Here is a 26,921-nt window from a genome sequence, read left to right as displayed (position 1 = left end):
TTAGCTATGTTTCTAATTCTCTCACAAAGTCCTTGCTCATTTTTGTTAAATTTATTTCTAGGCGTCTTGTACATTTGGTATTTATTTTAAATGCAATTATTTTTTCATTCACTATTTTCTAATTGGTTATTGTTGGTGTGATAAGCATGCTATTTATTTTTGTGTGTTGATCGTGTATTACTTTTGCTAATATACAGAATAGTTTCAGATCCACATAGACAGTCATATCTGCAAATAATTTTTATCCCTCTTTTTTTTGTTTGTTGGGTAGGAACCTCTCTAGTTTAATATTACAAATGAACAGTAGAAGAGGCCTTCTTTATCTTGTTGCTCACTTTAAAGGGACAACTTTCAAAGTCTCAGGGTGAAATATTTTGATATGAAATATAACTTTTGCTGTAGGTTTTTGATAAGTGCCTTTCATCAAGTTAAGGTAGTCAGTGTCTCTGCTTATTGAAGCTTTCTTTTATTATGAATATTGATTTTTACTTTTTAAAGATTTTATTCATTTTTAGAGAGAGAGTAAGGGAAAGAGAGAGAGAGAGGGGAAAACATCAATGTGTGGTTTTCTCTCATGCGCCCCCAACCAGGGACCTGGCCCGCAACCCAGCATGTGCCCTGACTGGGAATCAACCCTTTGTTTGCAGGCCAGTGCTCAATTCTCTGAGCCACACCAGCCAGGGAGTGAATGTTGATTTTTAATAAAATTTTCTTTGTGTATTCAGATAATCATGTTGTTCTGCTAATCTAAATTTTAATGATATATTTTCAGGTATTGAATTATACTTATATTCAACTTAATTGTAAAATATTATATTCTTTACAACACTGTGGAATTAAATTTTATAATTGGGGGGATGTTTCTATCTATTTTCATATTTAAAATTGGTCTGTAATTTTCTTTTTTACCTTTTTTCTGTTTTTCTTATGAAGGTTATATTAACTTCATAAAATAAATTGAATTGGTAATTTTTAAATTTGTCTTTTAAATTAACTGGTTCTTTTAAGTTTAAAATTTTATAGTCATCCATAATATTCTTATGATTTGGGGGGTAGATATTCAAGTTTTTAAATGATTTTATTCTATTTAATTCTCATTTGGATCAGGTGATACTTCCACATGGAACCCGATTAAAAATTTTTAAAGGGTATAAACCAAAAACTAAGTCTTCTCACTTTTATCCTTAGCAGCCACTTAGGTATTTGGTCCCAAAGCAACTACTGACACAAGTTTCCTGTTATAGTTTCCATTGCTATTCAGTGTATAAATTTGATACACTAAGAACCACAAGAAAATACGCATCTTGCCTTTCTCACATGACAATAGATCTTTAATATTACTCCATAGTGAGGAATTTTTAGCAGTGTCCTTTGTTTAAAGTAAGGTTTATTATGACCCTGTCTGGTGTGGGTGTTGTTTCATGGGGTGAAAGGTCGCTGGTTTCACTCCCACTCAGGGCACATGCCTGGGTTGTGAGTTCAGTCCCTAGCCAGGCAGGACAAATGCAAGAGGCAGCCAATCAATGTTTCTCTCACATTGTTGTTTCTCTCTCTCCCTCCCTTGTCCTTTCTCTGAAAATAAAAATAAATAATTTTTTTTAAAATAAGGTTTATTGAGCAAGTTTACCCTTTTTAGTATGCATTTATGAGTTTTGACAAACTCTCCAATATGTAACGACCAGCACAATCAGAATATACAACAGTTCTTTCACTCCAAAAAACTCGCCTCTACTCCTCAACCCTTCCCCCAATTCCTACCCTCTGGCACTCCCTGATCTGTTTTCTGACCCTACAGTTTTGACTTTTTCAGAAATTCATATAAATGGAATCACATGGAATGTACCCTTTTTTAATAGAAAATTTTGTTGAAGTAATTATAGATTCACATGGAGTTGTAAGAAATAATACAGCCAGATCCCATCCACCCTTTACCCATTTTTCCCCAATAGTATGTTTTGCAGAACTCTAGTGACAGTTCTTATACACATTTGTGTGTTTGTATTTAGTTCTAGACATTTTCTTGCATGTGGAGGTTTGTGTACCACCACCATTGTTGAGGTGCTGAACTACTCCAGCACCACAGGCTTCTCAGGTTGCCCTTTGAGAACCACATGCAACAGCCTGCCGCACCACCATCCCTATCACCCCACAGCCACTGACCTTATCTTTATTTCTAAAATCTTGCCCTGTCGAAAGAGTTCCATAAATGTAATTATACAGTATATAAACTTTTGGAACTTTTTCCCCCTACTTAGCATAATTCCTTAGCAACTCATCGAAATTGTTGCATATATCACTAGTTTGTGCCTTTTATTGCTCAGAGTATTCCATGGAGTATATAGTTTATTTAGCCATTCACCTCTCGGAGGGCATCTAGACTGATTCCAGTATTTGATTGTTACAAATAAGATAATCAATGAATATTCTTGTACAGGTTTTGTGTGAACATAAATTTTCACTCCCCTGGGATAAGTGCTCAGGAGTGCCATTGCTGAGTAATAACAGCTTAGTTTTTTTTTAATTTTTTAAATATATTTTATTGATTATGCTATTACAGTTGTCCCATTATCCCCCCTTCATTCCCCTCCATCCTGCATACCCTCTCCCACCCACATTCCCCCACTTTAGTTCATGTCCACGTGTTGTAAGTTCTTTACCTTCTACATCTCCCATACTATTCTTGCCCTCCCGCTATTTTCTACCTACCATCTATGCTACTTATTCTCTGTACCTTTTGCCCCTCTTTCCTCCTCCTACTCCCCTGTTGCTAACCCTCCATATGATCTCCATTTCTGTGGTTCTGTTCCTGTTCTAGTTGTTTGCTTAGTTTCTTTTTGTTTTTGTTTTAAGTGTGGTTGTTAATAATTGTGAATTTGCTGTCATTTTACTATACATGTTTTTTATCTTCTTTTTCCTAGTTAAGTCCCTTTAACATTTCATAAAATAAGGGCTTGGGATGATGAACTCCTTCAACTTGACCTTATCTGAGAAGCACTTTATCTGCCCTTCCATCCTAAATGATAGCTTTGCTGGATAGAGCAATCTTGGATGTAGGTCCTTGCCTTTCATGACTTGAAATACTTCTTTCCAGACCCTTCTTGCCTGCAAGGTCTCATTTGAGAAATCAGCTGATGGTCTGATGGGGACTCCTTTGCAGGTAACTGTCTCCTTATCTCTTGCTGCTTCTAGGATTCTCTCCTTCATTTTAATTTTGGCTAATGTAATTATGATTTGCCTTGGTATGTTCCTCCTTGGGTCCAACTTCTTTGGGACTCTGAGCTTCCCGGACTTCCTGGAAGTCTATTTCCTTTGCTAGATTGGGAAAGTTCTCCTTTATTATTTGTTTGAATAACTTTTCCACTTGTTGCTTTTCCTCTTTTACTTCTGGTACCCTTATAATTCAGATGTTGGAATGTTTCAAGATGTCCTGGAGGTACCTAAGCCTCTCCTCATTTTTTGGAATTCTTATTTCTTTTTTTTTTTTAATTTTATTTATTTATTTTTTAGAGAGGGAAGGGAGGGAGATAGAGAGAGAGAGAAACATCAATGTGCGGTTGCTGGGGGTTATGGCCTGCAACCCAAGCATGTACCCTGGCTGGGAATCGAACCTGGGACACTTTGGTTCCCAGCCCGCACTCAATCCACTGAGCTACGCCAGCCAGGGCTGGAATTCTTATTTCTTCATTCTTTTCTGGTTTTATGTTTTTTTCTTCCTTCTGATCCACTCCATTGATGTGAGACCCAGCTTTCATTCCATCACTATTGGTTCCCTGTGCATTTTTCTTGATTTCACTTATTGTAGCCTTCGTTTTTTTCATCTAATTTGCGACCAAAATCAATCAATTCTGTGAGCATCCTGATTACCAGTGCTTTGAACTGTGTATGTGATAGGTTGGCTATCTCCTGGTCGCTTAAAAGTACTGGCTCTGGGGCTTTCATTTATTCTGTTTGAGCCATCTTTTTTAAAAAAAAATTATTTATTTATTTATTTTGGTCTGGTCTTGCCTATTACTTATGAGGGGCAGAGCCTTAGGTGTTCGTCAGGGCGGGGCACCCCAGATGCTGGGTTGTGACACTGTGGGGGTGAGTCCGAGATAGAAATGGCACTTGCTCTGCTCTCTTTCAGACCTCAGTCCCTTCTGCTGCTCCCCTGGACCAAACTGGGCCCCTATGGTGCCAGTTCCTGTGTGGGTGGGGTTGTGCACCCCGTGGAACTTTCCAACGACCTCTCCTATGAGGCTGGGAGTCTCTCCCTCTATATCAAACCTCAGAGGTGTTTTCAGTCAATGCACCAAGGCTCTATTTCCCAGCACTGGGATCCTGGGTTGCGCGCTGTGCCTTGCTTCACAATTACCTCCTTGCTGTGTCTGCCAGTTGCCACCCCTTGTCCGGGGTCTGCCAGCTGCCGCTTGTGTGCCCAGGGTCCGCCCGCTGTGGTCTTGTGCCCCCAGATGCCTTTTGCACCCAGTCCCAACGCGCTCTTCTCTGTGACCCATGCCCAGCTGCCGAACTCCGCTCCTCTTACCAGTGTGGATGAACGTGTCTATTAACTCCTTGGTTGTCTGACTTCCATACAGTTCAATTTTCTGTCAGTTATGGTTGTTATTTTGTTTCTAAATTATTGTTGTCCCTATCTTGGTTGTGCAAGGAGGCACAGTGTATCTACCTATGCCTCCATCTTGGCCGGAAGGGCAGCTTAGTTTTATAAGAAAGTACCAATCTTTTTTCTAGAATGGCTGTACCATTTTACATTCCCACCAACAATATATGAATGGTTGAGTTTTCTGCATTTGTGACAGCATTCGGCATTGCGACTCTTTATATTTTAGCCATTCTGGGTAATGAATAATGACACCTCATGATTTTCATTTTCATTTCCCTGATGGCTAAAGATGTTGAACATCTTTTCATGTACTTATTTACCATCTGTAAAGCCTCTTCAGTGAAATATCTCTTAATAGTTTTTGTCAATTTTTTGGATGGATTGTTTGATTCTTCACTGTTGAGTTTGAGAGCTCTTTATGTGTTCCAGACACTGGACCTTTGCTGGATATGTGATTTGCAAGTATTTTATGTTAGTATGTAGCTTGTCTTCTGATTTTTTTCCATGAACTTGGGTAGCACATTTTTCATTTTCATGAGTGTCCAGTTTATCAATTTTTCCTTTTATTAATTGTGCTTTTAGTGCCAAGAACTCTTTGCCTAGCCAAAGATCTTGAAGATTTTCTTGTTTTCTTCCTAAAAGTTTTATAGTTTTATATTGCACATGTAAGTCTGTAAACTGGTTTGAGTACATTTTTGTGCAAGGCAAGATGGTTTAGATTGAAGTTTGTTTGTTTGGCCTGTAGTTGTCCAATTGTATGAGCAACATTTGTTGAAAAAAGATGTCTTCCCTTATAGTATTGCTTTTGCAACTTTCTTTAAGAGTTGGGAGAGTATATTTCTGGGTATTCTATTCTGTTAGTATGATTTATGTGTTTATTGCTCTACCACTACCATACTGTCTTGATTACTATAACTGTATAATTAACTTTAATATCACATACAGTGATTCTTCCCACTTTATGTTTCAAGATTACTTTAGCTATTCTAGGGACTTTACTTTTCTATATACATTTTAGACTAAGCTTATCTCTGTCTATAAAAACTCTGGCTGGGATTTTAATAGGAATTTTATTAAAGCTATATAGATCAGTTTGGGGAAGATTGATTTGTTTACTATACTGGATCTTCCAATGCATGAACACGGTATGTCTCTTTATTTATTTAGGCTGTTTTTGTTTCTTCTGTCAGCATTTTGTAATTTTCAAGATACAAGTCTTGTAAATCTTTTGTTGGATTTGCACCTAAGTATTTCATGTCATTTTCAAACATAAAAAATTATATTTCTGTTTCTAATCTACATGGATTTATTTTGTTTTTGTGCCTTGTTACAGTGGCTCGAGCTTCCAGTCTTGTGTCACATGAGGGTGGTAAGACTGGACATCCTTGCTTTGCTCCAAATCATAGGCAAAAGCATTCAGTCTTTTACCACTAGGTATAATTTTAGCTATAGGCTTTTTTTTTTTTTTTTGTAGATACTCTTCAGCAAGTTCACATAGTTCCCCTCTATTTCTAACATACTGGGAATTTCTTAACATAAGTGGGTTTTTTCAAATTCTTTTTGTGTCAATTACTATGATATGATACTTCTTCATCTTGTTGGCAGGGACGCTATTCATTGATTTTCAAGTGTTGAACCAGTCTCACATACCTAGAATAATTTACACTCAGTCATGATGTATATTTGTTTTTATACATTGTTGAATTTAGTTTGCTAATATTTTGTTTAGGATTTTTGTATGTAAGGTCATGGGAGATATTGGTACTTTAGTATTTTTTTTAACTTTTTAATGTGCTTTTTGGTATCAGGATAATACAGGCTTCATAGAAGAAGTTGGTAAGTGTTCCCTTCTCTTCTTTTTTCCAGACAAGATTATATAAAGTTGGTGTTAATTCCTTTTTTTTAGCATTTACATTTTTCAAAAGTAAATTGCAGTGAAATATACATATAATATACCATCTTAATCATTTTTTACGTTGTGATAAAATATGCATAACATAAAATTTACCACTTTAACCATTTTTAAGTGTGTGGTTTAGAAAGTGTTAGGTACATTTACATCGTTGTGCAACAAATGTCCAGGACCTTTTTGCTCTGACAAAGCTGAGACTGCGTCTTAGTTGTCTGCTCTCCACAGCCCCTGAAGCCACTTGGCAGCTGTCACTCTTCTTTGTATGTCTGATTTATTTCACTTACTTTCCTCAAGGTTCATCCATATTGCAGCACACTACAGATTTCCTTCCTTTTTAAGGCTGGATAACATTCCATTATGTGTATATGTCACCTTCTGTTTATCCATTTATCCATCCATAGACCTTTGGGTTGCTTATCTTGGCTAATACATATATTTTATGAATAGTGTTGCTGTGAACATGGGTTTGCAGATATGTCTGCAAGATCCATCTTTTCAATTCTTTTGAATTTTAGAAGTGGGATTGCTGGGTTATATGGTAATTATATTTTTAATTTTTAGAGAAGTACCATACTGTTTTCCATAGAGGTTGCATCCTTGTACAGTCATACCAGCAGTGCAAAAGCGTTCTGATTTTTCCATTAGCCAAGACTTGTTATTTTTTTTTATATTAGCCATCTTCATGGGCGTTGAAGTGGAGTCTCATTGTGGGCTTGATTTGTAGTTCTTTCATAATTAATGATGTTGAACCTCTTTTCTTTCTTTTTAAAAAATTTATTGTTGTTGAGTTACAGTTGCCCTGCCATTTTCCCCCATTGCTCATCCCTACCTTATTCCTCCTACTCCCACAATCAGTACCACCCCCATTGTCTGTGCCCATGAGTCTGCTATTCATGTTCCTTTGCTTGCCCCTGCCCCTTCTTTCCCCTGTTATCCCCCTCTCTCCTCCTCTCTGGTTACTGTCAATTTGTTCTTTATTTCCAAGTCTCTGGTTATATTTTGCTCATTTGTTTTATTGATTAGGTTCCACTTATAGGTGAGGTCAGATGGTATTTATCTTTTAGCTCTTGGCTTATTTCACTTAGCATAATACTCTCCAGTTCCAGCCATGCTGTTGCAAAGGGTAGGAGCTCCTTCTTTCTTTCTGCTGGGTACTATTCCATTGTGTAAATGTTCCACTGTTTTTTGATCCACTCATTTACTGATGGGTACTTAAGTTGTTTCCAGCACTTGGCTATTGTAAATAGTGCTGCTATGAACATTAGGGTGCATAGTTGCTTTTGGATGCTATTTCAGGGTTCTTAGGGTATATTCCCACCAGTGGAATTGCTGGGTCAAAAGGCAGTTCCATCTTTAGGTTTTTGAGGAAATTGCATACTTTTTTGCACAGTGGCTGCACCAGTCTGCATTCCCACCAATGGTGCAGTAGGATTCCCTTTTCTCTACATCCTCGCCAGTATTTGTTTGTTGATTTATTCGATGATGAGCATCTTATATACCTGTTGGCTACATGGCATCTTTAGAGAAGTAGCTGTTCAAGTCCTTTGCTTATTTTTAAATCCTTTTGTTGTTGTTGTTCTTGTTGTTGAGTTGTAGGACTTCTTATAAATCCTGGGTATTAACCCCTTTTTAGATACATGATTTGAAAATATTTTCTCCCAGCCTGTATATTTCCTTTTTGCTCTTTTCTTTGTATTCTTTGATGCACAAAAGTTTTTAAGTTTGATGTAGTCCCATTAGTCTGTATGAGCTTTTGTTGTTTGTGCTTTTGTGTAATATCCAACAAATCATTGCCAACTTCAATATCATGAACTTTTATATTAATACTTTTTTTGTATATGGTATAAGGTAAGGGTTCACCTTTATTTTTTTGTATGTGGATATCCAGTTTTCTCAGCATCATTTGTTGAAGAAATTACTCTTTCCATATTGAGTGGTCTTGGCACATTTATTGGTGACCATGTTTATGACGTTTTATTTCTGGCCTTACTACTGCATTTTATTTGTGTATATCTTTGTCTTAATGCCAGTATAACAGCACCACAATGTATTGATTACTGTAGCTTTGTAATGTGTTTTGAATCAAGGATATGTGAGTCTTTAACTTTATTCTTCATTTTCAAAATTGCTTGGCTATTCAGGGTTTTTTGAGATTTCATTTGGAAATTTCAGGATGATTTTTTTTTTCTGCAAAAAAGTGCTTTGGGATTTTGATAGTGATTACATTGAATGTGTAGATTACCTTGGGTAGTTTAGACATCTTAATAATATTAAGTATTCCAAATCATCAACATGAAATCTCTTTCCATTTATTTATGTCATCCTTAATTTCTTTCAGCAATGTACTATAGTTTTCTGTATTGTTTTACTTTAAAGAAAGCATTGATTGCTGCTATTTTTGTTATTTTCTTCCTTTTGCTTGATCTGCTTATTTTTTTTATTTTTTGAGGTAGGAATGTAGATTATTAATTTGAGAATTTTTCTAATAAATATACAGTGTTATAACTTTCACTGTCAGCACTGCTGACTTCTCGCATGTTTTGATATGTTATATTTTTGTTTCCATTAATTTCTATGTTTTTTAAAATATTTTTTTTGGTTTGTCTTCTTGTTTGACCCATGAATTACTTAGAAATTAAATTTTCAAGTGTTTCAGAATTTTCTTGTTATTTTTCTGTTGTTGATTTTTACTTTGTCTCCATGGTTAAGGAACATTCCTTATGTAATATTAGTTCTTTTACATTTCTTAAAGTTTATTTTATGGCCTATCTTGTTGATTGTTCTGTGGGCACTTTGAAAAAAAGGTATATTCTGCTGTTGTTGGGTGGAGTGTTTTATATATGTAAGTTAGATGCTGTTGTTCAAATCTCTATACTTGCGGATTTTCTGTCTGGTCATTTTGCCCTTTGCTGAAAAGAGATGTAGATGCCTTTGAGTCTGGTTTCTTTTACTTAGCATAATGTGTTTAAGATTCACTTGTCTTGTGTGTATCACTAGTGAGCTTCTTTTTACTGCTCAGTAGTATTCTTTTATATAGATGTACCAGTTTATTTAGCCATTCATCAGCTGAAGTACATCTGTGTTGTTTCTATTTTTTTAGCAATTTATTAAGAAAGCTTTGATAAATAGTCACCAACAGGTTTCTGTTTGAATATAAGTTCTTAATTCCCTTGCATGAAACACCTAGTAGTGGAATGGTTGACTTGTATGGGAAGTGCATGTTTACTTGCCAGGCTGTTTTCCAAAGTGATTCTGCTGTTCTGCTTTCTCACCAGCAACATGTGGGAGTTCCTTTTGCTCCATATCCTCATCACGATGTGGTATTTCCTTTTTTTGTTTCTGTTAATTTTAGCCATTCTAATAGATACATGGTGGTATCTCATTGTGATTTTAACTTGAATTTCCTTAGTGGCTACTGATGTCGAGCACTGTCTCATGAGCTTATTTGCTTCTTAAATACCATTTTGATGAAGTAGACACTTAAAATCTTTTGCCCATTTTGTGCTGGGTTATTTGTTTTCTTATTATTGAATTTTGGAAGTTCTGTATATGTTCCAAATATGTGTTCTGTAAATATTTTCTTTCAGACTGGCTTGTCATGTCTTTCTTTTAACAGTTTCTTTCAAGCAGTAGAAATTTAAATTTTAATGATATTCACCTTCTTGCTATTTTTCTTGTATGGATTGTGCTTTTGTTGTCATACTCTGAAATCTTTGAACATGTAAGATTACAGAGGTTTTTAAAATGTTTTCTACGTATTTTAGACTTTTAGATTTTACATTTAAGCTTATGATTCAGGTTAATTTTTTTAATGCAATCTAGGGTATGGATTAGGTTTTTTGTTTTAATTTTGATATATGGGTTTAGGTTTTTATCACAAATTCACCCTCAGACTAAGATTTATAGTAGAGCCTGCAACCCTTTTCAAGTAGTGCGCCAAGTCTTCATTTATTCTGGGGTCATAGACCTTTTACTCAGTTTTGCTTCTGGGTATCTTAGGAATCAAGGGTGAAAATGGATCATAAGGAGAAAGGAGCATCTCTCTCCCCACTTGACCTTTATGCTACTGAAGTCTGCTCTTGCGTCTGTCCCATTAGGCAGGGAAGGCTTGCTGATGTGCACTGGGAGTGGACATCAGCTGCGCTCAGGATGGTTTCATTCTTTGTTCCCCTGTTTGCTAATGCCTCCTTCAACCCCACTTTACCAGCTGTGTGATTGCCAACCACTCATGATTCAAAGACCCTTGAAGTTGAGGAAGCCTTTCTCTGAGTGGGTGTTTCTGTTTAATAGGAAGGGGAAAAGCACAGTGCCAGTTTGCCTGTGGGTTGTGTTCTTCACAAGATTGCATGTAGCATTTGGTTTTCTCTTACCGTCCTCTGTTGCCCATTGTCCTGCTGGCCTTTGTGCTGTGTGTAGTCAATTTTGTTTCTCTTGTGACTGTTTACTTTCTGTTAAAACATCATGGCAGAATGGTGTTCAGAATTTCTGAACACAGTGTATATTACATTTTAGCATTTGATTATTGCAGTATATCCTTGTCAATATTATTTTCCAATGTAGGCTTATAACATTTTTGCCCACTTTAGAAGTGAGACCTTTAAATATTAAATATTTTTAAAATAATGATATAGAAATCCTGATTGATAGAATATTGAGATAATTAGTTTTGAAGAATACTTAGTCATCAGATATCATTTACCTCTTAAGATTATAGCTTTAGGGCCAATGCTAAGAAAAGCTCAGATAATACAGAGTATGTAGAGATACTCAGTGGGGGATGGACTTTTGAATAATGAGTAAAATATCTAGAAGAAAGAAGAGGAAGAAATTATTTTCTAAAATTTACTGGGCACGTTATAAAATCATGATTTCTTATATTTACTGATTTTTCCCTGTTTAAAGATAATTTAAAATAACATAATTGGGATTGAACATACTATTTTGAAATCATAATTTTACTTAAATAATATTAGGGGAATATACTTAGTGTGTAAAGTGAATCATAACTCTAGTACTTTTTCCTTATTTTATAGAATAAAAGGTGAATATGTGTTATAGCCCATATCCGAACTTCTCTCCATATACAAAAATAATGCAGTTTCACTGAAAACTAATAAATAAACATTGATTTCTTTTTTAATTTAAGCAAGTGGAAAAGTAGGTGCAGAAAGTGGTCATGTTGATGGCACACGGGTTTGAAAAGTCATGAAGGAATCAGATCATAGAGGACCGTGTGTAGTCATTGTATTAGTATTAGTTTTCTGTTTCTGTTAGTTGTCCATTGCTACTATGACAGATTACCATAAAGTTAGTGGCTTGAAACAACACCAACCTAATTATGTTACAGTTTCTGCAGGTCAGAAATCTGGGTGCACAGTGTGGCTTAACTGTGTTCTCTGGTCTCACAGGCCCAGTTCAAGGGGTCAGCAGGGCTGTGCTCCTTACTGAGGGGTGTGGAGAAGAATCACCCTTTGCAGGCTCCTTCAGGACAGTGGCAGAATTCCATTTTGTCTCATGCTTTCTGCGTTCCCCCTTCATCTTCAGGCCAGCAATGACATGTCAGGTTCTTCTCATCTTGGAATCTCTCTGACTTCCTCTTCTGCTGCCAACTAGAGAAACTTCTTTGATTTTAAGGGCTCATGTGATCAGATTAGGCCCATCCAATCAGTCTCCCTATTTTAAGGTCAGCTGTGCCAAATAACTTAATATAATCTTGAGAACAGCACCAGTTGATGAATATCATGGGGGCCAAAATTCTGCCCACCACAGTCATGGGTCTTGTGTGATTTAAGTAAAGGAGTGATATGGTATATTTGTGTTTTATAACAATTACTTTTATTATAATATAGACAAGCCAACTTGAGGCCACCCTGAAGTCATGGAAAACCATTTGAAGTATACTTTGGGATTCAGTTATAGATGACAGAAGATAAGACATTCATTGTCTTTTCATTAAATTTAATAAGATGACATTGGTTAATAGGGCCATAGGTTATGGTATAGGTTCTAGTATAGGTTTCTATGATATGTGAGCTGTATATTGCATTGTTATGTGCCCACACCCCAAAGTCAAATCATCTTCTGTCACCACATACTTGGCTCCCTTTACCCTTTACTGCCCTCCACACCCCTTCCATCTGGTAACCGTCTGTGTCTGTGAGTTTCAGTTTTGTATCCCACATAGTGAAATCATATAGTACATAGCTTTTTTCATTGATTTATTTCACTTAGCATAATATTTTCAAGGTCCATTCATGTCTCAGGTGGCAGTATTTTGTTTTCTTATGGCTGAGTAATATTCCATAGTATACATGTATCACTTCTTTATCCAGTCTTCTGTCAAACAGCACATGGTTGTCCCCATGTCTTGGCCACCACGAACAATGCTGCAGTGGGCATAGGGGGTGCATATATCTTTACACAAAAATGTTTTCAAGTTTTATGGGTAGATACCCAGAAGACAGATTACTGAGTCATACAGTAACTCAGTTCTTATTTTTTTTATAAACCGCAATACTGTTTTCCATAGTGGCTGTACCTGTTCACATTCCCACCAGCAGCCAAAAAGGGTTCCTTTTCTCCACAGCCTGTCCAACACTTGTTATTGCTGTCTTGTTGACAATAGCCATTCTAACAGGTGTGAGATGATATCTCGTTGTAGTTTTGATTTGCATTTCCCTAAGAGCTAGTGAAGTTGAACATCTTTTCCAGTATCTGTCGGCTGTTTGTATGTCTTCTTGCAAGAGGTGTCTGTTCAGGACCCTGCCCATGTTTTTTAAATTGGGTTGTTTGATGTTGAGTTGTATGAGTTCTTACGTTTTGGATTTTAACCCCTTGTCATAGCTATTGTTTGCAAATGTCATCTCCTATTTGGTCAGTTGCCTTTTTGCTTTGTTGTCGGGTTTTCTGCCATGTAGAGCTTTTAGTTTGATATAGTCCTATTCATTTATTTTTGCCTTATTACCCTTGCCTTTGGAGTCAAATTTATAAAATGTTCTCTACAATCAAGGTCCATGAGTTTAGTACCTATGTTTTCTCCTGTGTGATTTATTGTTTCAGATCTTATATTTAGATCTTTCATCAATTTGGATTGATTTTTGTACAAGGGGAAAAAACTGTAATATAGTTTCATTCTTTTGCATGTTGTTTTCTGATTTTCCCAGCACTATTTATTGAAGAGCTTTGTTTTCTCCATTGTGTGTTTTAGACTCCTTTGTCAAAAATTATTTGCTCATATACATGTGTATTTATTTCTGGGCTCTCAGTTCTGTTCAGTTGGCCTGTGTGTCTGTTTTCTGCCAATACCATGCAATTTTTTAAAAAAAAAACTGTTTTATTTATTTCTAGAGAGGAAGGGAGGGAGAAGGGAGGGAGAAAAACATCAATGTGTGGTTGCCTCTCGTACATGCCCTGCTGGGGACCTGGCCCACAACCCAGGCGTGTTCCCTGACTGGAAATTAAACCAGCAACCCTTTGGTTCACAGGCTGACACTCAATCCACTGAGCTACACCAGCCGGGGCTCGTTTTGATTATCATAGCTATGTAGTATAATTTGAAATCAGGTAGTGTGATACCTCCAGCTTTGTTCTTTTTTCTCAGGATTGCTTTGGCTATTCAGGGTCTTTTGTGACTCTACACAACTCTGATGATATTTTGCTCTATTTCTTTGAAAACTGACATTGGGATTTTGATGAGGATTGCATTAAATCTCTATATTGGTTTGGGTAATATAGCCATTTTAACTATGTTGATTCTTCCAGTCAGTGAACATAGAATATCTTTCCATTTTGTTATGTTTTTTCAGTCTTTTCAGTAATGCTTTATAGTTTTCAATATATAGGTTCTTCATATCCTTTGTTAAGTTTATTCTTTTTGTTGCAATTGCAAAAGGAATTGTTTGTTTATTGCCTTTTTCTGAAGTCTTATCATTAGTATATAGGAAAGCAGTTGATTTTGTATCCTGCAGCTTTGCTGTATTTGTTTATTGTTTCTAACAGTTTTTTGGAGCCTTTAGGATTTCTATGTACAGAATCATGTCATCTGAAAAATTGACACTTTTACTTTTTTCTTTCCCAATTTGGACGTCTTTAATGTCTTTCTCTTACCTAATTGCTCTAGAGATTTCAGAAATGTGCTTAATAAGAATGGTAAGAGTGAGAATATTTGTCTTCTTCATGATTGTAGAGGAAAAGCTTTGAGTTTTTCACCATTGAGTGTGCTATTGGCTGAGGGTTTGTCATCTATGTCCTTATATATTGAAGTACTTTCCTTCTATATCCTTTTAGTGAGTGTTTTAATCATAAATGGGTGTCTTTTTCTGCATTTATTTTTAAGATCATATGATTTTTATCCTTTGTTTTGTTACTGTGGTGTATTACATTGATTGATTTGTATATGTTGAACCATGCTTATGCCCATGGAGTGAGTCCTACTTGATCATACTGTATTATTTGTTAATATATTATTGTATTTGATTTGCTACTATTTGTTTAGTATTTTTGCATCTGTATTCATCAGAGATATTTATGGATTTCTTTTTTATGTTACCCTTGCCAGGTTTGGTGTCAGGTTATGTTGGCCTCATGAAGTGTGTTAGAAGTATTGCCTCTTCTTTAATTTCTTGGAAGAGTTTGAGAAGAATAGTTATCAGACTTTTAAAAGTAATTATTAATTTATTTTTTTAGAGAGAGGGGAAGGGAAAGAGAAAGAGAGGGAGAGAAACATGTGTGAGATCAATCGGCTGCCTCTCACACATCCCCAACTGGGACCTGGGCCACAACCCAGGCATGTGCCCTGAGTAGAAATCGAACCTGTGACCTTCCAGTTTGCAGACCGGCACTCAGTCTATTGAGCCACACCAGCCAGGGCTCAAATACCTTTTTAATGTATAGTAGAATTCACTAGTGAAGCATCTGGTCCTAGACTTTTATTTTGGGGGGAGATTTTGATAATTGTTCAATTTAATCACTGTTAATTGGTCTACTTAGGTTTCCCAGTTCTTCATGATTCAGTCTAGGAAGGTTATATATTTTTAGGAACTGGTTCATTTCTTCTAGGTTATTGAATTTGCTGGCATATAGTATTCTAGTATGATCCTTTGTATATCTGTGATGTCTGTGGTAACTTCTTTCATTTCTGATTTTGTTTATGTGAGTCTTATCTCTTTTTTCCTTTGTGAGTCTAGCCAGGGGTTTGTCAATTTTATTTTATTTTCAAAGAGCCACCTCTTTGTTGTATTAATTTTTTTGTGTAGTCCTTATGTTCTCTTTTTCATTCAGTCCTGCTCTGATTTTTATAATTTCCTTCTAATTCTTTAAGATGTAATGTTAGGTTGTTTACTTGGAATTTCTCTTATTTCTTGAGATAGGCATGTGGTGATGTAAAATTTCCTCTTCTGCTTTCACTGAATCCCAGAAATTTTCATGTGTCATTTTGTCCTTCTCATTGGTCTTAATATATCTTTCTATTTCATATTTTCCTTCCTCTTTCACCCAGTCACTTTTTAGTAGTATGTTGTTTAATCTCCATGTTTCTATGGGTTTCTTTACTTCCTTCTTGTAGTTGATTTCTAATTTCAAAGCATTGTGGTCAGAGAATATGCTTGGTATGATTTCAGTCATCTTCAATGTTTTTAGGGTAGTTTTGTGACCTTGCGACTGTTCCATGTGCACTGACGAAGAATGTATGATCTGATGTTCTGGGATGAATGGCTCTGTAAATATCAATTATGTTCATTTGGTCTAATGTGTTATTTGAAACCAATATTTTTTCATTGATTTACTGTTTAGGTTGATCTATCTAGAGTTGTCCGTGGAGTTTTAATGTCCTCAGCTATGATAATGTTTTTTGACTCTTTCCACCTTTAGCTTTATGTATTTCAGTGCCCCCTAATTGGGTGCATATATATTAAGGAGTGTTATGTCTTCTTGATGTTGTGTCCTCTATCATTATAAAATGTCTGTCTTTGTCACTTGTTACGTTTGTTATCTGGAAAACTGTTTTGTCAGCTATAAATATGGCTATACCTGTTTCTCTGTGGATGTTACTTGCTTGGAGAATAATTTTCCACCCTTTCACTTGGACTCTAACTTTGTCTTTGTGGCTTACAGGTGTCTGTCTCCTTAAGGCAGCATTTGCTTGGGTTTTGGTGTTTGATCTAATGTGCTACTGTGTGACTTTTTATTGGTGAATTCAGTCCATTTACATTAGGGTAATTATCAATGTATGAGGATTTTTTATAGCCATTTTATCTTTTGTTTCCTGGTAGCTCTGGTAGCCTCCATTTGTTCTTTTCTTTTGTGTTTCTGTCAGCTGATTTTGTTTGGTAGTATTCCACACTTCTTTCCTCTGTTTCCTCATTTTTTAAAGCAACATGTCTCAGTTTGGGTTTTGTATGTGTGTGTGTGGCTACCATTAGATTTATGAAAAAGAAAGGAGTCACATATACTGCAGTCCCTTTTCTTTTGAATACATCTGATCTCCATCCTACTGAATTTGCAAATTCAGACCTTTACCCTTTTCCTTTTAAATTGTTGTCACAAATTGTCCCTGTTTATGCTGTAAATTTTCTTGGTGATTTCATTTGTAGTTTATTATTTTTTAATTTGTTTCAGGTAGAATAATTCCCTTGTATATTTCCTTCTCATGATAAATTCCCTCAGCTTCTGTGTGCCTGGAAAAGTCTTTATCATATTTAAAGGATAACTTTGTTGTATATATTATTCTTGGCTGGTAACACCTCTCTTTCAATAGTTTGAATATTTGGTTCCATTCTCTGCTGGCTTAGAGTTTCTGCTGATAACCGAATGGGATTTCCTTTATAGGTTACTTTCTTCTTTTCCTGGTTGCCTTGAGAATTCTTTCTTTGTCATTAATTTTTGCAGTCTTAATATACAGTGCCTTGGAAAAGGTCTCTTTTGATTGTGGCAACTAGGTGTTCTGTTTGCTTTTTGTATTTGAATATTTAGGTTTTTCCAGAGTTTTGGGAGGTTCTCATGAACTGTTTGTTCGAGTAGACTCTTTGTTCCTCCCTCCCTCCCGTCTTTCTCTGGTATACCTGTTATTCTTAAGTTGCTCTTTCTGATGGATTCAGATAGTTATCATAGAGCACTTTTATTATTTTTATGCTAAATCTCTCTCATCTCTCTGCATCATTTGTAGATTTCTACCTTCTTTTTCACTGATCCTTTCCTCCATCTGTCCTGCTGTTTCCTGTGCTTGTTAGTTCATTCTTGGTCTATTTTTTTGAGTTCTTAATTTTCAGAATTTCTGTTTTGTTCTTTTTTAAAGTTTTAGCCGCTTTGGTAAAGCACACTAAATTGCCTGTCTGTGTTTTTTCACATCTTATTGAGTATTTTCAAAACTGCAATCTTGAATTCTCTGTCATTTATATCATATATATATCCATGCCTTTAAGTTTGTTTTCTGGTATTTTTTCATTTTCATTCTGACCTGACTTGCTGCCTTGGTTATTCATGGTATTTGATGGATTCCTTCTCTGTCCAGGCATCTATGTATGAGTGGACCATTGCTAGCATTGATATGAAGAGGTCTTTCTCTTATCTTTCAGTAGGTAGTACTGAACCACAAGTTTTTTAGCTCTGTGAAATCCTAATGCTGACCCCGGCAGCCCATGCTGCCCTCTGTGTAGCCACAATGCGTGGAGGTAACATGGGCTGGGGAAACCAGCAAACTTCTTTGTTCTTTTGCCCTCAGGTAATTGTGACTTCAGACTTCCAGACTACACTGTGTATCCATGCTCCCTGACCCCAGGAGTGTTTACAGAGTACATCCGTTGCTCAGGAAAAATAGTGATTCTGTAGCACCCATTCCCAGGTTTGCAGATAATGTGCTCTGCAACACAACACTGAGGTCTAAGGGAGGCAAGCTCTAGGATGCTTCAGGAAGACAAGCTCTGTGGCTTTGTTTCTCTGCCTGGAATGTTGACCTCCCAACAGCCACAGCCACAGCCGCAGCCTCAGCCTCAGCCTCAGCCTCAGCTTCAGCCTCATGCTGTGTCCCTGCCCAGGTCACTGGGCTCAATCACAGATCATACTGCTCACTCCTGCAGGAATACCCACCAAATCTCTTTGCTCCTCCCAGCTGAAGGGAGAGCCAGCCACAACTGGATTGCTCCCCTCCCTGGGCTGAGCTGTGCCATGAACTCCTGGCTGTAGGGCTGCATCTATGGCTCATCTCAGCCCTACTCTCTTTCTCGCCTCCCTGGTTCACTCCCACTTGGCCACCTTTATATGCTTCAATGCACAGCTCTCTGACATGTTGGTGTGTTGAACAGGGAATCCTTTGTTGAGTTATAGCTGTTGTTGAAACTTCAAGGAAAGAAACCAGGGGGATTTTTCACATTGCCATTCCTCTGGCATCCTCTCACACTACCTATTTTAAGAAGGGAATTTAATATAGGAAATAAGGTGCTTACAAAGTCGTTGGAAGATCTGTCTCCCTAGAATGGGTCTGCCTCTAGAATAGCAGCACAGAACCAGCTGACCAAAGGCAGTGCTGCCTCTGCTAGAACCATATAAGGAAAGACTCAGGAAGCTGATGGCCTGGTGCTGGATCACACTATCTTAGGTGCTGCCAGGAACACACTGCCTGAACTGCAACCTGCTAGGAAGTCTCTACCCAAATTGTTTCAGCTGGATTCATTATATCTCTCCTCAGGACTATTGAACGTGACTGATAGAAGCTAAATCTCACCTGGAAAAGGAGTGTGGGAAATACAGTTTTCAATTTCAGTTTTTTTGCTGTTCAGGAAGGTATTCTGGGAAGAGGTTGGAACAGAATAATGAGAAACCTCATCCAATTCATGGATCCACTAGTTAAAATCTTGGTTCCTTCTAAAAGATTGTGGCAATAAGGTTATTCCCTCTGTTGACCCAAGAATATACCTATCAAAAAGGAGTTCTTGTGGTAATTGGGCTCAAATTCATAACCAGAGTCTAGCAGCCACTGTTTATAGAGTTCTCTGATGCACACTGCATACAGGGCAAAGCCACAGATTGGTCTGCCAAGCCTCCTGCACTGTGCTCTGCCTTCTGAGCAACCCTTTTCCAGGAGTTCTGAGGATTGGAATTCAGCCAATAGAACTGAGATTTTCCTTGTCCATTTGGAGCTGCAGCTAGCCCATTCTGACCATCAGGACAGTGCATTTTGGACCCATGTAAAGATTTGGAGTGCTTATTCACATAGAAATGGACCAATCAGACTGGGTTCAGACACTTCTCTATATAAGCCAGCTCCACCCCTGTTTTAATGGAGTACACTTTCATTTCCATCCAGACTGCACTCCCTGACTGGAGCTATCACCCCTGAGCTGCTTCATCTGAGCTGTTTCATGCCTGAGCTATCTCACAGCCAAGCTGTCTTATAGTTGAGCTGCTTCAGCCATGCTGTTCGACAGCTGAGCTTTTTTAACTGAATGAAGTCTCCCCCTTCACCACACCAGAAATCAGTAACTCCTGTTGGTGTTGAATTGGTGATGACAACCTTTGTTTGACACCTCTCTTTTGTTAGTTGCTGCTAGTGATTTCTTTTCACAAAAAATACTGTTAGGATTTGAAGTCCTGGGAGAAGATGATTCATCATACTACCACCTTTTCCAAGAAGGTTTACCTAAATATATTCCAATTATATATTTTCTAAGGAGTGTGTCCATTTTAATAATGTAAGTTTCAGAACAGCAGGGATGTTGACATTTTTATTTGTATATGAACTTATAACTTAACAAATCACTAGTCACCTGTTATATAATTCTCATAAGGAAGGAAAGGCAGAATTTATTACCTCACTTTTACTAATGAGGAAACTGAGATCCAAAAGGATTGAGTGAGTTTCCAAGTCACACAGCTAATTATAAGGTAAAGTCAAGATTCTGAAGTCAGATCCTGTGACTTCAAGGCCAGTGCTGTTTTACCATACCTACTGCTCCCCTTAATGGAAATGATTCCCTCCATCTCTGATCAGAGACACCTTATTATATCTTTAATGTTCCTTATTATAGCAACCAACCTTATTATAGCAGTGATTTAACTGATTTAAAACCAAAAGTAGGGTGAGAGAGGTGGGAGAATAATCTTATGTGACTATTTTATTCTGATCATGAATTATTAACCTTGCGTGCCTTGGTTATAATAAAGCAATCATCAGATCTTTTGAGCATTTTGCCCTCTCTGGTTTGTAGGAAACTGCTCAGCTTCCTCAGTAAATCAAACCTAGATCCTCCAAGACTGATAATGGAAACAAGATTTTCCATATGTGAAACTTGCCCTTGTAGGACCTTAGTCTCACCTCTATAACTCACTTTCCTTTTGGTGTATTTTGCTTTTTATTTTCACCATAATCAAAGAACTTGTATTCCTCATTTACCACTTTTTTAACAAGAATTTATTCCTTGTAAATTCTTTGTGTTGTAGCCCATGAGTCTAGGCTGGAACATTCAAAAAAGCATCACTGAAAGAGCTAGGTTAACAGCCAACACGCAACTGGGTGTTTTTGTGAGTTATGACTTTCCCAGGGCTCAGGAACTGCTGGCCTGCTTCCATCTTCCCATATGTTACCAAGGAGCACATGCTTAGATCTAGGCTCTTCTTCATGATCATAGCTAAGAGAGCAAGTTCTACAAATTCCACTTCTTTCTCTCTAATCTTTGCAGTGTCTACTTTTCTAGGTGCTGTGTTTCTCTCAAAGCCTACTTTTATATAATGGTTCACTGCAGGCATGGTGACCACCTTTAGGAGAAACCTGTCCGCAGGATGTGGTTCTATCGTGCCCTCCAAAGGGCAGCCACATCAGGTCACAGATCCCACAGTGATCACCAGGTCTGCAGGTAGACACAATATTGAAGTAGAATATTAGAATGATGTTGAGTACAGCAGTATAATGCACCAGCAGTTCTGAAAAAGTTTGTACTTCAGTTGCAAGTGGCTTAAGCTGACACTGTCTTTTTATCCTTCTAGGTATCATGAACTGATCACAAAATATGGAAAGTTGGAGCCTTTGGCAGAAGTGGATCTAAGACCCCAGAGCAGTGCAAAAGTAGAAGTCCATTTTAACGATCAGGTAGAAGAAATGAGCATTCGTTTGGACCAAACAGTTGCAGAACTAAAGAAACAATTAAAAACTCTAGTGCAGTTACCCACAAGCAACATGCTTCTCTACTATTTTGACCATGAAGCACCCTTTGGACCAGAGGAAATGAAGTATAGCTCTCGGGCACTGCATTCCTTTGGCATTAGGGATGGAGATAAAATTTACGTAGAATCCAAAACAAAATAACCCCTACCAGACGTGTAAAAACACATACACAAGGACTTCCTGGGGGCATTTGTTTCCACATAATGTTCTTTATGAGGGAGAAGATAGTTTTTGTTTAGATTTGTTTTGTTTAGGTTTGAGGAACATATACATTTCCTCCTAGAATGGGTAGAGGGCTGTTTGGGGTATTTTTTTACTGAGAGTTCTGTGGCTCAGGCTGCAGAACTGGTGACACCTCCAGTCCATGTGTCCTCTCTCATGGAAGGATGACTGAGAAATCGCTGTGGCACTGTGTTCACTGGGACTTGCCTCCTGCTTTGTTGTCATCACCATTCGCATATACTTGTGAAGACAGAAGGAACAGTGCCTTCTCCCCAGAAGGATGTCTTAGAGTATTTAAATAGGGGAACAAGGATCTTTACAGGAAGGGCCAGCCCTTCTCTCTCCCAGGTCCTCTCTTTCCCTTCTTCTCTCTCTTTTTCTTGTTTTGGTTCAGTTTTTCATTTTGACTAGTATCTGCCCATGTTTACTAATAGTTTTAGTGTGTCCATAATTAACTTCTCAACTTGGGTGATTTTTTTTCCTTCATTTCTCCCTTTTGAAATAATTGAAAGTGTTTTAAGCATTTTTTACCTGATTCCGATCTCAGGTGCTCAGTTAGAATCTATAATTCTGTTAGGATTTTGAAGAAGAGTAGATGGAGAGTTAACATTCCAGGAGAACTTGCTGTTATTATGCAAAGCCTGCCAGAGCAGTCTGGTCTCTCTGTATGCAACTGTCTCGATTTTAATGTTCTTCACACATTATATCAACCATTATTTTCATAACATGAAATGTGTCAGATTCCAGAGTTTTTTTTTACTTTTGCTTATTGAATATATTTCCCCACACCTCTCTTTCTTATTACTTTAATCTATTGGGAGTAGAGGCACGACTTTTTGAAGAATCCAACAGAATAATGCATGTGTGTGCCAGGAGAGCTGAGAATCAGCTAATGGGCCACAATGCGTGCAAAGGCGTCGAGTGTGGAGAATGGGGCTGAGGAGAGAGTGTTGTGGCTTTCCTGCCTGTGTCATTGTTTGAAGGCCTTCCCCTTGCACTTTGCATTAAAAGAGGGAAATTGTAATCAGAGGGAGCTTTGATTCCCAGTTCTTCCCTGGGATTTTATGATGTCATAATTGAACAATTCTTTGTTTTACATTTTAATTTAGTTCCTCTATAAAAGAACAAGTCTGACTAATGAGTAAACTATAACTGTCAAAACTTCTGAATTGCCTTCAAGTCATGTTTTTCGCAGAAGCATATTTAAAGCACTTTTCTTTAAAAGTTAGTTCCTGACCTGCTGTGAAACCTTTGTTCTGTCCCTTTGTTAGTCAGTGTGGTCCCTGTCTCTAGCACACATCTTTCTTGATCCACCATCTTTGTCGGTGGGAGACCTGAGAAGGACTTAGCATAACTGGGGCAGAAGATGTGTACATGGCGTATTTTTCAAAGAATGTAATCATTATTGTTTTCACCTTTTGACCTTTCTACACGATTTCACTGCTTCTACAAATTTCTTAAGAGATTCTTTGTGGCTTGTAAATTCTTTAGGTATATAGCATTGTGTTTATTATTGCTACTTTTAAAAATCTTCTATGCCATAATAGCAGATGTTTATTCTCTTAATGCACTTCAGGTTCAGTACTTGTGAAGCCTTTGACCCAGCCCACTGAGTCAAATCTACAGTCACTGTAACATTAACGGTGAAAACCAAAGGGTTTGAGAAAGGTGAATGTGAAGCCTCTTCTCCTTCTGCTGCAGATTTTATCTTTCAAAATCATAAAAGTGAGCTGTGGTGGTCCAGTCTGGGCATAGACAATAATGATTATTTCACCATCACAATTTCCTGGTACATTTTTGGAAGTGGAAAAAAGTGCAGCACGCTGAGAACCCTGGGTGTTCTGAGCATGAGTGCGTGAGTGCTGGTGAGCTGCCGGGACCCAGCCTGACCCAGCCCTTGCTTTCGTTAGCCTGGGCAGCGGGTGCCCTCCTGTTTTTTCAGGCTGGGTATGACCTCTGGCTGTCCCACAGCAGAAGACAGAGAGAACACTTACGTTTTAACCTTAAGTGGAGTGGTCACAATTAATTAAGGTATTTTATATATGGCAAAATTTTATGAAATGCTTTTTTACTCTTAGAGACATGCTCTTTCTGTTATTGCAGAACACAGTGTCCATCGACTGCAGGTGTAGTGTCCTGTGGTGCACTGGCATGTCAGGGGAGCTTCTAGTTTAGTTCCGTGGACGTGGGTGTTTTAGGCCACTGTCATTGATGGCTTTATAATTGCTGACTAATTTTTGATTGAGACAAAATCTAATCCAGTTACCGGTCTTTTAGAATTATGGAAGTAAATGAGAAAAGCTATTTGAGCATGTGTACTTGTAAATTTATTTGGATGGCTGAGTAAAGATGCTTCTTTTAAAATGAAATCGGTGCTGTGTGGACACTTGTAACCAAAATTATTTTTGTAACAGGACAGAGGAGTGCAGACACCATGGACCTTTTAGTCTAGGAGTTATGCAGGGTTGGTTACTGCGGCTTCTCTGTATTTTAATGTTGACTTCATCTAGGTTTAGTAAGAGCATATTATTGACATTTATGAGTCAGAATGCTGTTATGGTCAGTATTGCAGATTTATTTCTACAGCACAGTGTATAAAACATCTTTCCTAAGAAGAGAAATTCTTTTTAGTCATGAAAAAGGAAAGGAGTAGTAAAAGAAATCCAAATAAATACCAAGGAATATTGGGTGTGTAGCTGCTGAAGCCCCAATAGAAATCAGTTTTCTGGTTTGAATTGTTGAAATATCTTAGAATATTTTAAAGAAAAATAAAGCTCAGAGTCATGTCTTTTTATTATCAAAAGTTTCCATTGTTTCTGCAACTGATTGCCACCATTGCCATAAATACATAAGAAAGCAGCAGATGTTCTGTAACCTCTTGTTTCTTTAAAACCTTTTATTGGAAATCAGCCCAAAACATGAGCTCAGTGTAACAGAGCCTAGTGTTATTGTGCTCTGTTTTAAAGTTTTGTTCACTGAACAAGGTGAAAGTGCCGTGGTAACCACACATGTGAGCTGTGTGGCTCAGTCAGCAGCATTCTGAGCACAGACCACCAGCACTGACCAGCCACTGTTGGAGGCACGCTGGGGGCACCCTGCCAGTGCACGTGGGACTGGCTGGCTGCATGTAAAATGTGAATGCAGTTCTAAGCAGTGTTGTTTCTGTTTATGAATTTGACTTTTCCCTTCATTTCGTGTTAGGTTGAAAATACAAACAAACTGCTTTCAAAACCCCCAGAAGCTATCTGTGTTACCAAAAGTGTTGTGAACACTCTGTTTTCCATAGGTGCTTCCTTAAAGTGTGTGTCTGTGGTAATGATGGAGAGGGACTGGACTCTCTCAGGCTCTTTACTTGCCAGTTGTCTCCTACAGTTAATGGAAATATATATATATATATTTATTTTAGAATATAATTTAAATATGTTCTTTGCACTTTTTATTAATATATGTATAGATAGAGAGTTAATCTTTAAAAAAAATAAAAGCCCAAGTTCACTTTCTCTTTGTGTTTTGAATTTTTTCTGGAGCTGTGTGGTCAAGATATATGTTTATTTTAATAAAGCTGAAAGTCACTATCAGTGCTGTGATTGACTCCCTGGGGAACTGGCCTCCATGGGTTCAAGTCTCACCATCTGGTCCTGGACAGGTAGGTCAGCTGGTAGACAAGCATCCCAATCTACCAAGGCTGCAGGGTCAGGGCACATATAGGAGGCAGCCAATGAATGCATAAAAAAGTGGAACAGCAAACTGATGTTTCTCTCCCTTCCTCTCTCTCTCTCATATCAATAATATTTTTAATTTTTTTAAAGTTTCACCACCTTAACAAACTTAATTGGAGTTTTGTTTAAGTTAGAAATGAAAACTGCCACCGCTGTTCTGTTAGCAAAGTTTTGTACTTCTCCTTTCATACTCTTCATACTCCCTTTTTAAGGATAAAAACTTTTTGAGATGTTTGCCGTCCCCTTTTTTGAGTAAGAATAAAAATCTCATTTTGGTGATTTAGAAATTTGTGACACTTTTTTTCCTTTGAAAATAATTTTCTGTAAGAATTAGAGTTTTAGACACTTGAACCCTACTTTCTTATTAATAATTTCTTGGTAAACTGTAATGAATTAACATTGTGCCAAGAATTAAGATCCAAGAACTCCATTTTATTTCCATTTTTAAAACAGTCTATTGACCTCTCTCAGTGCTTCAAAAGTACATAAGTGTCACCCTGGCTGGTGTGGTTCAGTGGATTGAGTGCTGGCCTGTGAACCAAAGGGTTACTGGTTTGATTCCCAGTCAGGGCACATGCCTGGGTTGTAGGCCAGGCCCTGGTGGGGGGTGCGTGAGAGGCAACCACACATTGATGTTTCTCTCCCTCTCTGTCTCCTTCCCTTCCCCTCTCTCTAAAAATAAAATAAAATCTTTTTTTAAAAGTGCCTAAGTATCATGATCTGTTTATTTAAAATTATTTCTACCTCCAAATTTCAAATAACTGTAATTTTAACTTGTGTTCTAAATTCTATTTCATTAGTATGTACTGTGGACTTCCCTGAGTCCTTGTAAGTACTCTATGTCTGTGAGGCAAACTATGTCAAGACATCAGTACCTATTGGACTGAAGTGCTATAAATTTCATATTAGAATGTTTATAAAACCAGGTTAACCTTTGAAGTTTCTTTTTTTTTTTTCCAATTCCTCTCTGGAAAAGAAATAACTGTGTTTCCCAACTTAGGCTAGAACTTTAGAGTTTAAATTTAGCCAGATAAGTTTTAAAACATATAGATAGAGGTCATTGTACATATTAACATCAGTCATTTCATCTACTTTTAAGTTTTTCATGTACCTAAGAGTTAGGAATTGAGTTAATCCATGAGAAGGAGTAACATATCATATTGTATCATCTTAAAACATAATGTATTTTGGATTCTTTCAAAAATTTGATGTTAACACTAGAAATGTTTAGCTTTTTTAATCTAAAAAAATTTAAATATATGTATGAACTCATGTATATATGAATATAAGTAAACATATTCTTATGCTCCCATC

At 37.3% G+C, this 26,921-nt stretch overlaps 1 protein-coding gene across 1 annotated transcript in view; it reads left to right on the top strand.

The window, feature by feature from the left end:
• TBCEL (tubulin folding cofactor E like) overlaps positions 1–24,650 on the top strand; it is a 74,182-nt gene extending 49,532 nt beyond the window's left edge. Inside the window, 1 exon segment of the mRNA XM_028528175.2 lies at positions 21,489–24,650. Within this exon segment, the coding sequence (XP_028383976.1) occupies positions 21,489–21,807 (319 nt within the window). The 3' untranslated portion in view covers positions 21,808–24,650.
• Positions 24,651–26,921: the final 2,271 nt, after the last annotated feature.

Source organism: Phyllostomus discolor, chromosome 13, assembly GCF_004126475.2.
Source record: "Phyllostomus discolor isolate MPI-MPIP mPhyDis1 chromosome 13, mPhyDis1.pri.v3, whole genome shotgun sequence".
Lineage (NCBI taxonomy): Eukaryota > Metazoa > Chordata > Mammalia > Chiroptera > Phyllostomidae > Phyllostomus > Phyllostomus discolor.
Note: the sequence above shows the minus strand (reverse complement) of the source record. Positions and strands in the feature narration are given on the sequence as shown.